The following is a 13,969-nucleotide window of genomic DNA, read 5'->3' as shown; positions in this document are numbered from 1 at the left end:
AAAATGTAGATCTCTTATCTATCTCAAGAGCAATATTTAGATAAAATTTTAAAAAATATTTTACATTGATAATTCTAATTCAATGGATACTCTCATTCATATATAAACAAATGAAATTATCTAAGAAAATATGTTCTCTTGATGAAGATGAAGATGAAGATGAAGATGAAAAGATAAAAATACTAAATACACCACATGTTCATGCTGTAGGTACAATGCAAAAAATTAATTTGAAAACCTTGCAATAATATCTATATATTATTAATCTTAATCAAGTTGATTGGAGTTTGATGTAATCAAACTAGTTGTCAAGTGATTGCATTTAACTTGGAATTTTATGAGCGAGTAGGGATTTTTTAGGAGATAAGATTGCCAATTTTTAGAAGAATTAATATTAAAAACAACTTATTTCTCCGTTTATTTTACATAGTAGGATAATAAACTCCTTTATAAATATAAATCAAATTAAAGCTATCAAATAAAGACAAGAAAACCATGTAAAACCCACTAATCTAGAACGATAACAATTTTATTTTTGTTTAGATTAACTTTCTTTTTCAGAAATTATAAAAGCTACGAGAATTCTCTCTTTCTCAAAAGGGCCTCCGTATTAGGACTTTCTGAGAGTTCTTGGAGGTCCAAGTACCAACAACCTCCACCACTAATTCTTGCAAACGAATTAGAAGATGCACACAATGAAGTGATGAACAAAGAAGAGAGTTCGTTGGGAAGAGGCTTAGAAGGAGACAAACTTGTTAGTAGAAATTTTAATTTTTTTATTCCAATTTTAGTTCCCATTTTTCTCTTGTTTTTGCTTCTTTTATGGCCCATTTCCTAATCTTGATTCTTGAAAAGATAATATTTAATATTTAATATTGTTGTAGTAATTGTTTTTTAAAATATATTTATTTTTTATATTAATGTATCAAAATGATTTAAAAAAACAAAAATTAATTTAAAATAAAAAATTTAAAATATTTTAAGAGTGTTTTTTTATTTAAAAAACAAACAAACTCTCATAATAGATTACGGGTTTAAACTGTGCATGCGTAGAAAAACTGTCACTAATTTCAACAGGAATTCTGGATTTGTTATCATCTTGAGTTTTGGTGCTTGAATTCTGATTGTTTTTCTGCTATTCCTCTCGTGTCATTTTCACCTACATATCTATTATATAGATTTCCCTGGCAAATGGAAGGGTCAGAAGTTGTGGTATCCATTGATTCCATTCCACTAAGGGCCCGTTTGTTTACAGGAAAGTAGTTTTTTTTTTGGAAAGTGAATTCCGGGGAAAGTGAATTCCAGGAAAATATTTTTCGATGTTTGGTAGTGTAATGGAAAATAAGTTGAAAACACTTTCCAGTGTTTGGTTATGTTATGGAAAATGAGCTGAAAAATAACTTATTAATGTTTTATTTTTTCAAGTTTATTAAAATAATGAGGAACAAATCTTACAAATTAAAAAGTTGAATGAGAATGAAATTGAAAAAAAATATAATTTCATAAATTATCTCAAATAAAATAAATAATAATCAAAATAATAGAGATCAAATCTAAAAAATTAAAAAAAATAAAAGGTGAAGAAATTAAAATAATAATAATTAACATTTCATAAATTATTTCAAATAAAATAAGTAAAAATCAAAAGAATGAGGACCAAATTTGATAGATAAAAAATTTCAATAAAAAAATGATAAGAAAAAAGCAAATAGCAATTATAAAAGTAAGGACCAAAATTAATATAAAAATTAAATTTTAAGAGATGAAATTGAAAAATAAATATTCAAAACAAATTATATATAGCAATCAAAAGTTTGAGGATCAAATTTGATATAATCAGCAAATAATGATATTTCTAAATTTTTCACAACTTCCGGAAAGTGTTTTCCGCCCAAATTTTTCAGGAAAACACTTTCCTGAAAACCAAGCCAAATTTTCCTTTGACTGGAAAGTGTTTTCCGTTGACCAATTTTTCCAATAGCAAACAAACGCAGGAAAGTTTGGAAAGTGGTTTCCCGGAAACCACTTTCCGGAAAACAAACACAACCAAAAGGGAAAACATTTTCCTAGAAATCAAACCAAATTTTTCTTTGAGTGGAAAGTGTTTTCCGTTGACCGAAAAGTGTTTCCGTTGACCAGAAAGTGTTTTCCGTTGACCAACTTTCCTAATGGCAAACAAACACAGGAAAGTTTGGAAAGTGGTTTTCCAGAAAATGAATTCCAAGAAACAAACATGACCTAAAACATGCTGGGGAGCTATCAAATGTGAACAAGAAACGCTGAGGCCGCCTCTCTAGACCGTCCCCCAAACCTCTTGTTAAAATAATATTTTTATTTTTTTTATATTAATATATTAAAAAAATTCAAAATTATAAAAAAAATAATTTGTAGCAAAAATAAATTTAAAAATATTTTAAAACACTTTTTAAACGGAAAAACAAAAACAATCTAAGCAAGTATTATTATTATTCAAAAAAAGCATTGAATAATTTTTTATTTCACTTTCATCTATCATCACTAATAATGTAATTTTTTTTTTGTCCACAACATAGGATATATAACACACCAAACATCATTAATAATTAATTTATATACCCTTAAAAATCATTTTTGTATTAGTTACTCATTTCTATGATTATTCTTCATTTTTTTTAATCGCTATCAAACGCTTCCTCATTTTAGCAAAAAGAAAAAAAAAAGAAAAAGATTGAGCTAGGTCCAAATGTGCTTCAGGCTGGTATTTGGAATGGATTGGCGGTAGTAAAGGAAAATAATAAAGTTGGGATGCCTCTCTTTTACCCTTCTAATTAACGCGTTCTCTTCCTTTTCTTTTCTTGTTGTTTTGCTTCCTTCTTTCCCCCCTTTGACTGCTAAATTGCCAATGCCACCACCCACTTTGACAAGCTCCCTCCCTCCGCCCGCTAATCAAGGAGGACAAACCACTTGAATAAAGAAAAGGGTAAAATCAAAACTCCCTTTGCCTTTAATCGATTGGTCAAACCAGAAGCTAGCGTTGTGACAACCCAATGGGAGGCCATGGAGGATGGATACCACTTGTGGTGAATGAAACTTACAACTGCTCTGCATTCTGCTCCTCCTCCTCCTCCTCCTCCTCCTCCTCCTCCCTCTCACTTGCCTAGAGACTTCCGAGCCCTTGCCTGCAACTCCCTGGACTTGCACTGTTGCACAGTCTTGGTCTCGGTGGAACCTGGGCCCATTGATCATTTTATCTCATTTGGAGTAGATGTTATGGAACTATGTGACTGTAACCAGTCATCGCGTCGGCCACATTATAATGAAGATTTTTGATATTTAAGGGCCCTTTTCTTTTCTTTTCTTTTCCTTTTTTTTCTTTTTTGAACTGCTACTTGACAGAGGCACGAACAATGGAAGCTTCTTTACCTTTACCTTTACCTTTACCTTTGTTCCTTTGAACAGTTGCAATATATGATCGTATTCCAGGCTTTGTAAGGACAAGGTGGGTGGCTGTCCTCTATTTTCCCTTTTTCCATATGCTATGCTTCCTGCTAAATTCTGGAGTTCATTGATAAACAGTGAATCGGTGACATGAAATAACAGTATAAATGACAATTATATGTATATAAAAAAAGATGCTCCATCCCGCCCCCAAACCCCAAGAACAGGCCGGGGCCTCTCTAAATTGAATCTTTAGTAAAAATAAGTGAATAAATAAAGAAGTTGTTTAGCCATAAATGAAACCCTTATCTTGAACGTGAATTTTAATTAGGATAATGAAATCCATCGATCCAACAGATAATTAAGTTTTTCAAAAGTATCCACCTAAAATAGGATAACAACTGACTGTCCTCTAAGACTTTTGTGTTAGATCAAAGAATATCTGCATTTAGAAAACCTTTTAAATATTCATTTTGTGTTTTGGAAAAGAAATAGGAAGTGTATGCTAAACCGTGGAAAATAGTTGATTGAACTAAAATAAAATTTAAGTTTGAAGAAAATTTTTAAAATATAATTTATATTATTTTTTAATATATTTTTTAAAATAAAAATTATTTGACCTCGAATATTGTACAATTTATATTATTTTATATTTAATTTTTATTAAATAAATAAAAATAATGAGATTAGAACTCATGACTGCATGATTATTAAGATTTTAATATTATATTAAAATACTAATTTAAATCAAAAATTAAATTTTAAAGATATAATTTATATTATTTCTTCTAAAAAATCAAAATAAAATATAAAATGATGAAATGCATTGTAAGTCTCCGCACACAAGAAAAATAATAAAAAGGAGGACCCATGCGCATGCAGAACATGAATGGAGGTGTCAAATATCCGCGTAGGAAGAGTGTTTGATGTGTCTATGCTCTATCTATCATGAGATTAAACAAAGTGAAGAGGGCTGGGCACATGCTGTCTGCCCTAAATGGCATTATATGCTTTGCCCGCCCACCTCAATCGACGGCATAATTACCCGGCCACAGCTAGCATATCATCATTTTCCTTTCATCTCTGAAGTGGCCAGATTGCCCTCCACAGTCACCCCCCTCAGGAAAGGACATGATCGTTAATAGAGAATTAAGGTCACTTTATTAATTTCATGTTTTTCACTTCGTGGACAATCAGCTAGTAGTTAACCCCCTTTCCTCGTCGGAGAAATTTCTATGGGATTGACCCCTAATTGTTAATTATAGCTTAGGGCCTATCATTACCTGGATTTAACCTTGTTTCATGATACCCCGCAATCTAGCTTGGTTTGCTTAGAAGGTAAGAAAGAGTAATTCGCATAAACAAATATGGTTATTATTTCCTTTGAATTATGGGATTTATTTAGAGTCACTGGAACTAGCTGATCTTAGAGGGAACAAAATTCAAATATTAACGAAATTAATTACAGAGAGAAAAATAAGTATGATTATCAAGATATAAATCACAGAAACAAGAGGAAAAGGGAGTTCTTTTGTTAAAAGTTTGGTCTCCAGCAGGGACCACCACATCACCAATTCCCTCCAATTTCCACCTAAAAGAGTAGAAAAAACTGGAGTGATTGAAAGGTCTTTCTATATAAAGTGTGCACCTCCACACACTGCTATAGACTAGTTATACACAGCAACGCTATCCTTTCTTTAGCCATGGCTCCCTCTCCAAGACTCATTTCCTTTCTCTTCCTCCTAGCCATTTTATCTGTGCAAATTCATGCCAGAGAGAGCCAGTTCTTTAGCAAAGTCAGTGGCGCCACCACCACTCCCTCCACTACCACCATCAGCAACAATAACGCTCAAGATAAAACACTCCCCGGCAAAGAAGAAGAAGGGTTGAGCAAGCAAGAACAAGATCCAGCCTTCATCCCAGACAACCAAAATGGTTATGGTCTATATGGTCAAGAAACCACCCAGTTCCCCACCACCACTAAACTAGCTAATGCACCCTACACTACTACCACTAATTCCCAGCCATACAAGACCCAAACCCAAAACCAAGAAAGCTACACCAATTATCCAACTGACACAACCACCAACACCAACACAAACACCAACTACTACAGCAACAATGCTTATGATCAGGAGCAGCAACAAAACTTTGGTGAAACAAGCCCTCAAGAAAGTGGATACACCAACATGGGGAACCAGAACAACAACTACTACTACAATGGTGCCAATAGCTACAGCAATGATGAGAAGCAAGGCATGAGTGACACAAGGTACTTGGAAAAAGGGAAGTACTACTATGACCTGAAGGGTGAGAACAGTAACTACAACCCAAACCAGTACCAGCAGGACTCAAGAAACAACTACAATACTAGAGGTTATTACAGCAACAACAACGAGAACTCCAAGTTCGAGTACAATAACTCCATGCAGAAGTACGACAACCAGGATGATTTCGAAGAGAGCAAGGAAGAGCAGTATGTGCCATGATTGTAATCTTTGTGGTCAAGCGATCAAGAGAGTGAGGGTTTTTCAATTATATTGGGTGGTGTTAGATAATGTTGGATTATGTTTAGTGGGAAAGATTAAACTACATAAATTTTATGGTCGTCTTTGTGTTTTTACTTGTGATCTTGTTTTACTCCTATCAATTGTCTTTCATCCTTCCAAAAGGTATGAGAGCGAGCATGGTTTGGTTAACTTTTTGTTACGAGCAATATCGATCTAATAAAGTGTATATTGTACTATATTATATTATCAATCTTCAGGATTTATACTAAGGACAAGAGTATGTCGTACTTAAATATTTAAGTGAATATCCCTTGATTATGTAAATTAGGACACTACTTTTTTACTTCTGCAATCAGCACTAGTAGCTTAGCATAGCGTTGGCCGCATGCCGGGATGGGATGAGGTTGTAAACTAGTTAATTCTATTACGACATAATATAGAAAATGGAAGGCAGCCAGGCTGTGAGATATATATATATATATATATATATATATATATATATCCTCCATGCTTAAGATTGCACCACTGACTTTCTGGGTTGTGTTCTGTTGGGCACTAGCTAGTGCTGTTTCGTGAGGGTATCGAGCAATACACGTGCTTTCTTCACCGAGGCTCTTACTTCAGCTAGGTCGGGAAACCGTGCATTAAAAGTTTCTCAATTTGCCTACATACAAAGTTCGAACTCGAGATGGAATACAAAATTTTTCGAAAAAAATATATTTAAGAACTTAAATTTCCTTGAATGTAAACGTGAGTTCATCGATTAATTGTGACTAGAAAGACAAATGTACAATTAATTATTTTTTAAAAAAAAATTATAATGTTCGCTATAACCATAATTTTTAGACTTGACCCGGATTCCAGGGTTTGACCGGGTTATTGGGTTTTGTCCGGGTTAATTTTTTTTATAAAAAAATCAAAACGACGTTGTTTTAGTAAAAAAAAACAAAAATCAACGGGTTGCAACTTGGTTTTTGATCGAGTCAACTCACCAGGTCACACTGGGTTTTTCTTCCTCTATTTTTTCTTCAACCCGACCTGGTTCAACCCGTCGGGTCAAGTTTCAAAATTATGGCTACAACTAGTATTTAAAACATGTTTAGCGTAGAAAAGAGATAACACAAGAAAAAAAAAAGTGAAAGAAAATAATATTTAGATCCATTAGAAGATAATGACAAAAAAAAATTGCATACGATCTAAAATTATATTTTTTTATTTTTTCTTTCATGTTTTTCTCTTCTTTATATGCTATAAACGTTTATTGTTTGATTACCAAAAAAAATTTAATTAGTACAATAGCATACATTGATTTCTTTCTTTCATCAATAACTATTTCTTTTTTTCATTAAATGGTGTTTATTTAGATGATATTTTGAAGAAGTAGATGTTATATCTTACTTACGTTAATTACGGTAATTTTTAGTTAGTCAATGGAAGAGAAACGGTACTCCCATCACGACCCATATTCTTATTTTATGTACTAATATAGTATGAGCATAACAATTATTTTTTATTTAGAAATATAATAAAATAATGTTTTTTTATTTTTTAAAAATTATTTTTATATCAGCATATTAAAATAATAATAAAATAAAAAATGAAATTTTGCTTGATCTCTATTTAGAATGCAATACCAAAGAAGATTAATTAAGATAACCACAGATCATGTTAACTAGCTGGAAAACCACAGATCCACCGAAAACAAATGGGCAAGAGGGTATTAAGTAGCTGGTAAACAACTGGGCTCGCTAGCAACATAAGAATAAAGATCAAATGGTCAGCTTATTAGACTTTTTTTTAAAAAAAAAATTGATTGCTGAACTCTCCGTGAATGGTGGGGATGGCTTGCCCTTTTTTTCAACTTTTGATAGCGTTCTCAAGCCTCGAAGTCTTTCACCTTTTTGACGTACTGAACATTTCAGACCAATGACTCATGTTTTGTTATGTTTAGGTGAAGGAAGTTCCAGCCTTTCACATGGTAGAACAAGGACTTGTAGAATGATCCTACATTCCTACCCCCAACTAATTTCGGATCATATAAATTTTTTTAAAAAAAATAGAAAGCCAAGTGAATTCTTCGTGAACTATAGTACTTTTTATTGTAACAATGTAATTATTATTTTAAATTTAAAAAAATACAATGAAGTAATCAAGGGGTAATATGGTATTTTTCTTATAGTAATTAGTCATTATTAAATTGAATAGGGATAATTCAATCTTTTTAAATTTTAAAAATACAGTAAAATTACTAACTTACTATTAAATTGAAAGTAAAATTAATCTAACTTGAGGCTGGTCTCTTTTTTACTTTTTATTTTTTTAAAAGCATATTAGATTAACTTGTATTTAACTCTTAATAGTATTTTAATAAATATAAAATTTTAATTAGAAAAGAAAATTAACTAACACGTGCAACACACGTGCAAGCATGTTGGGTTGGTCAGCGCTCGCAAGACAACATATACGGCAATGTCTTATGGTTAAACATCTCTTCCATAATGATGTTTTAATAGTCACAATGACCTTTCATTCTCTTAATAATGTGAGGCCAACATATTTCTAATTTGACATCAATAACCTTTTCTTACTTTTTTTTATCTTTTTAATTTTTGCGCATGACTCTTCAAATTTTCAAAGTAGCTTTTAATTTCTTTTTTCTTTTAGGTTTGATCTCTATTTTTTTTGTTACTAATTGTTTTATTTGAAATAATTTATATTATTGGATTTTTTTTCAATCTCATTCTCATTTGATTTTTTAATTTGTCAAATTTAGTTCATGTTTTTTAATTACTATTTGTTTTGTTTTGAATCCTTTTCTTAATTGAATTTTTTTTTAATTTCATTCCTTTACATTTGATTTAATTTTATTTTTATGTCAAATTTTATCCTTATTTTTTTATTGTTATTTGTTTCGTTTTGCATATTTTTATTGAAACTTTCTTTTTCAATTTTATCCATCAGCATTTTGTTGATCAAGAATTTGGCTTCATGATAATTTTTCATTTACCTTCTATGGGATAATTCGGATCTCAGAACCCGAATCACGGGTTTGAAAGGTTAGCTCAAGTTTACTTAGATTTTTTAGGTCCTTTTTACAATTGTTTTTTCTTAATTTTATTTTTTAATATTTGGATTAGGCTTTGTTATTTTTTTTTATGAAATTATCTCAATCTCATATTTTGGGTCATGGTTTTAATGAGTTAATCCAAGTTGAATCGGGTTAATTTTTTTGTTTAATTTATCTATTGTTGTTATTTTTTTGTTTAATCATATTATTAAATTAACTGAATTTATTAAATCAATTGAAATCAAGTAATCAACTCTAAAGTTTTTCCTACTTTTTATTAAATTAACTGAATTTATTAAATTCAGTCAAATTAATTACTCAACTCTAAAGTTTTTCTACTTTTTAAAAACATTAAAATAGCTAGCTTGAATATATAATAGGAAAAATTTAGTTTGACTCCCAGCGCAACATGTGTCACCAATCTAAGTAGGTAATATATGTTTATGAACTTGGAGCCCCATTTCACCAATATTCATAAGAACTGGGAACCTTTAATTGAAGAAGCAGTCATGATGATAGGTATAAATTGTGAAGATTAAGATGGGCGAATTGGCAGGTAGGAGTATATAAAGTAGTGGCCAATAATCACACCCACCCGTTTGTCACACCACCATCAACATCTCTATTTACGTACTTAACAGGCTAATTGAATATTTTATGGAGACAGTTCACTGATTTCTGTGCTGGATGACCACTGTTTTAATGATGAATCTGCCATCGGATCATCATAATTAATTCAATAGGGAGCATTATAACTTGGCTGGAAGAAAAATTAAGTAATAACAATTGAGTTTCTTGAACATATATTATGTAGTTCATAACTAAGACTATATAATTGCATATTTGAGTCTTTCTTTCACTATTATATGGTCGTTCTTTTACTAATATATATATAATTTCTATTGGTTTTAGGTTTTTTTTAAAAAAAGCAAACACTAAGAAGACATAGACATGTTACACAATCAATTAATAATAAAAAAAGGTAGCTTGGATCAAATAATAGGTGGTGGCCCAGTGGTAAGAACTTGGGATCAAAAGGTTTGCTTTCTCTATAGTCTCAGATTTAAACTCAGTGGTTGCTCATACGATGGTCACTAGAGGCTTACATGGTCATTAACTTCAGGATTCGTGTAATTAGTTGAGGTATGCACAAGTTGATCCGAACACCTACGTTAAACTAAAAAAACAGATTTGATAATAAATAGACTTGACAAATATTTCATATTAAAATAAATATGGGTCAAAATAAAGGAAGACAACTTGTTTATGGGTCCAACCATGTGAATATTATATATGGGTGTCATGAAGTTTGGAGTAGAAGGTAAAAAAAGATAAACTACGGGAAAGATGTGATCTAGATTTGTAAAAGAAACTGATTAAAACACATGAAATAATGAAGATGGACAGTTTTAATTGTGCATCTGAGGAGTAATTGTGGAGAAAGTGAGTGGCTAGCTAGCTTATGGTTATCCATAACTTTTTTATATATATAAACCAAGGCTTATTAAAGTTGTATAAAAACAATAATAAAAAAAATGATGAGAAGAAAAAAAATCATCGACTTAATTATTTTTATATTATAAAAATCATTAATTTTTATATTAAATAGTTTCATTTAATAAATAAAGTTCGATGATGGTGGTGTTTTTCTTTTAAATATCAATGAAAGAGAAGATTGGGTTTGGTTTTTTTTTTTTTTTTGCTATTTGATTAATTTTTTTTATAGAAAGAATTAGAATAGACTCCCTAACTATTACTTGTTTTTATTTACACCCCTTGAAGAATTTTTTATTTTATTTTAGTAGTTAAACTATTACACATTTGAATTTACAACCTTTTTGTTAGGTTTTGTTAATAAATATGGTTAAAAAGTATGCAAAAATCGCGTGTACAATTATAACAAAAAAAATAATAAGAAATAAAATAATAAACAATATTAAAGCTAAATGAAAGAAGAAATAATCAGAATAAAAACGAAAAGAAAAGTAATTAAAGGAGAAAAGTGGTTTTGCCTTTAAAAGATTAATCAATATTAAACTTTCTAAATGGCAGTAGAAGAAGAAAGCATATGAATGGATTGTGATTATTTATTATAGACAAAACAAATATTTTATTTAGATATGGGAAATAGTTGAATGAGTATATGTTATATTACATCATTCAATTGATGAATAAATTAATTAAAAATTGTACTAAAATGCCTAGAGAATTCACTGTAACAGTGAGCAGCGCCCTGAAAAACAAATTTTAATTTAGTCTTTTCTTTTTAATTGCAGCTTCCATGCTTAATTTGATGAGCAATTTATTGGCAAATGATGGACAAAATTCAAAAAAAGATGACCACGGTATAGAGAAACCTCATGGTTAATTCAAAATTGAGGTTAATAGTTCCTTGTATTTTTATTTTTCTCTCTACAATCCCTATAATTTTTACAATTTCAATTTTGATCTAAAAATTCATTTCCTTTGTATTTTAGCCCTAAGTTGAAGAGAGAAAAAAGGAAATTGTTTAAAATCAACGTGGAGAAAGAAATTTATTAATTTAACCAATTTTTAATTATGAAAATCAACATTTCTAGTGTTAACAAGTTCCGTTTAATAATAAAAGTTTGAGGATCGTTGTGTTTAACAATGAAAGTTAAAGAGAGAAAAGAAAAAATTGTTCAACAAGTTCTCTTCTTTTTTTTTTTTGAAAACTTTATCTGTTTTATTTTTTTTCTTCAAGGTTCTTCCCTTCTTCTTCTTTTTTACCCATATGGCCCCCATTTTAAGTTCTTTTATTGTTTCAGTTTTGAAGAGTTTGGGATATTATGTTACCATATAATTTGGTAATAAATTTGACCCATATTTTTTTTAAAAAAAAAACATGAAACATGTTAGCAACTTTTAAAAAATAAAATTAATAAAATATTAATATTAATTAAATAAAGAGTGGTTTCATAAAACTATGGTGGTCTCAAACAAATGCATTGGTTTTGAGTTACCTATTTTTTTATATAATTAATTCAAAAATAGTTTTAAAAAATTATTAAGTCCGATAAAATCTCAAGATTTAGAGTATATGGTTAGTTAAGCCTCGTAACATGTGTCATCATTTTAATATTTTAAATCTTTGAATTTTTTTAAAATTAATTTATATTTTTATCATTAAATTTTTATTACTTGAAAATTTGTTTTAACCATAAAAAAGATTTTCATATGATACAAGCTTAGGGCGGGACAGTAAGCAACTTATAATAGCCAATTTATTCTGAGCTGATATGATAATTTTTCTCCGCTGACAGTTATTATTTTCCTAAGGCTCTCTTGCGGGCTTCTTGCTAATCAACACAAAATGAGAAGGCCCAAAACGTACCAATGGGCTCTCTCTAAAAAGTCGGAGGTGAAAAACAAAGAACAAAAAGTTCTACGCCGTTGCCGGGGATCGAACCCGGGTCACCCGCGTGACAGGCGGGAATACTCACCACTATACTACAACGACTTGCTGGTATCTCATGGTTTTTTATTAAAAATATATAATTTTCAATGTTTAATCTTTAAGAGAATTTGTTTATGCGTCTTAAAAGGACTTTTAAAAATATTTGAAATTTTTTTATTAATTAATATTTTTAAATGTCTTTCATGTAATGATAGTAAAAATAAATTTTAAAGATAAAAAATTATTATTTTACGGAATTTCTAAATAAAAAATAACTATCCGTTGAAAGTGAAAGTAAAGGAGGTATTTTAGAATACCTTATTTGTTGAGGAATTATTATTATTATTATTATTATTATTATTGCTGCATATCATTTCTGTGGATGCCAATGATCGAACCCTGGTTGCTGGGGTTTCGTGCCGTACACCAAACCACGAGAACTAGAGAACATCGGCGCGAACGTCTGCACTAATTTAGATTATAACAAGAAGAAATAGCACAAGTTGCATTATCATGTGAATTGTTAGCTTTTGTTGACTTGTCTTTAGTATTTTAAATATTTGTATAGTGTATAGGTTATGGGTGATTTTAAAAACTTATTTTATAGTTTTTTGTGATGTCTAAATAGTTGTGTGTTGGAAAAATGGGGTTGACCTATTTTGTAGAAACTACATTGATATTTCAAATTTTTTTATAATTGAAAATGGATTTGAATTTAAAGATTAATATCAACATATATTTTTTATATTTTCATATAAAAAATAAATAGCTTTCTTATATGGAGTTAAGTCTTTTAATTTCAATATGTATAATTTGTTCGGAGTAAGATAATATATTCATTAATTATCAATAAAATCATTTCAATACATTTGATGATTAATAGAAGTCAAAAGTATTTTCCGAATTAAAATTTTCAATATAGAATACATACTATATATTTCATATATTTATTTTGTATAAAGCTTATGAATGATAATTAAAGGCTTAGAGTACACTACTTTTATATGTTTGTGCTACGCTAGCTAGGGGCAAGATTTTTTTAATCACAAAAAAAAATTTTATTTTAGGGATTATTTTTCACTGTTATTAAACTCAAAAATATAATTATTTTTTTTCAATCAAGATAAAGTTTTTTTTATTAATGTATATCTTATTTATCTTAATAAATGCAAGATTTTTAATTGGAATAATTATTTATGTTAAAATAAATATTTTATAATTATTAAAGCAAATTAAAAACAATATCAAAATAGTATAATTCCATTTTTTATATGTGATTGAAAGTTAAAAATATCATAAATATGATAAGATCATGCTAAAAACCTATTTAAAAGTATTACAAGCAAAAAAGATTTGAATTGAATTTTCATGAATAATTTATTATTAAAATTATTGTTTTTATATCAAATATATAATAATTAAAAAATATTATTAAAATTCAAACAACATTTTTAACATAGTATGTAAGAACCATTTAAAATTAAAGAGTAAGTGAATATGGAAAAAACATTTTGAAATACAAGTTGATTATCTTGATATACATATACATATTAAACA

At 29.4% G+C, this 13,969-nt stretch overlaps 1 protein-coding gene and 1 non-coding gene across 2 annotated transcripts; one reads left to right on the top strand and one right to left on the bottom strand.

Annotated features, from left to right (window-relative positions):
• Positions 1–5,074: 5,074 nt before the first annotated feature.
• On the top strand, positions 5,075–6,196 carry LOC133703927 (protein E6-like). The gene has a single exon (XM_062128674.1). The coding sequence runs from the start codon at positions 5,121–5,123 to the stop codon at positions 5,904–5,906; it is 786 nt and encodes a 261-aa protein (XP_061984658.1). The 5' UTR covers positions 5,075–5,120; the 3' UTR covers positions 5,907–6,196.
• Positions 6,197–12,403: 6,207 nt separating this feature from the next.
• TRNAD-GUC (transfer RNA aspartic acid (anticodon GUC)) lies at positions 12,404–12,475 on the bottom strand. Its single transcript has one exon. It is a non-coding gene; the product is annotated as a tRNA-Asp (tRNA).
• Positions 12,476–13,969: the final 1,494 nt, after the last annotated feature.

This window comes from Populus nigra, chromosome 9 (genome assembly GCF_951802175.1).
Source record: "Populus nigra chromosome 9, ddPopNigr1.1, whole genome shotgun sequence".
In the NCBI taxonomy this organism is placed as follows: Eukaryota; Viridiplantae; Streptophyta; class Magnoliopsida; order Malpighiales; family Salicaceae; genus Populus; species Populus nigra.
Note: the sequence above shows the minus strand (reverse complement) of the source record. Positions and strands in the feature narration are given on the sequence as shown.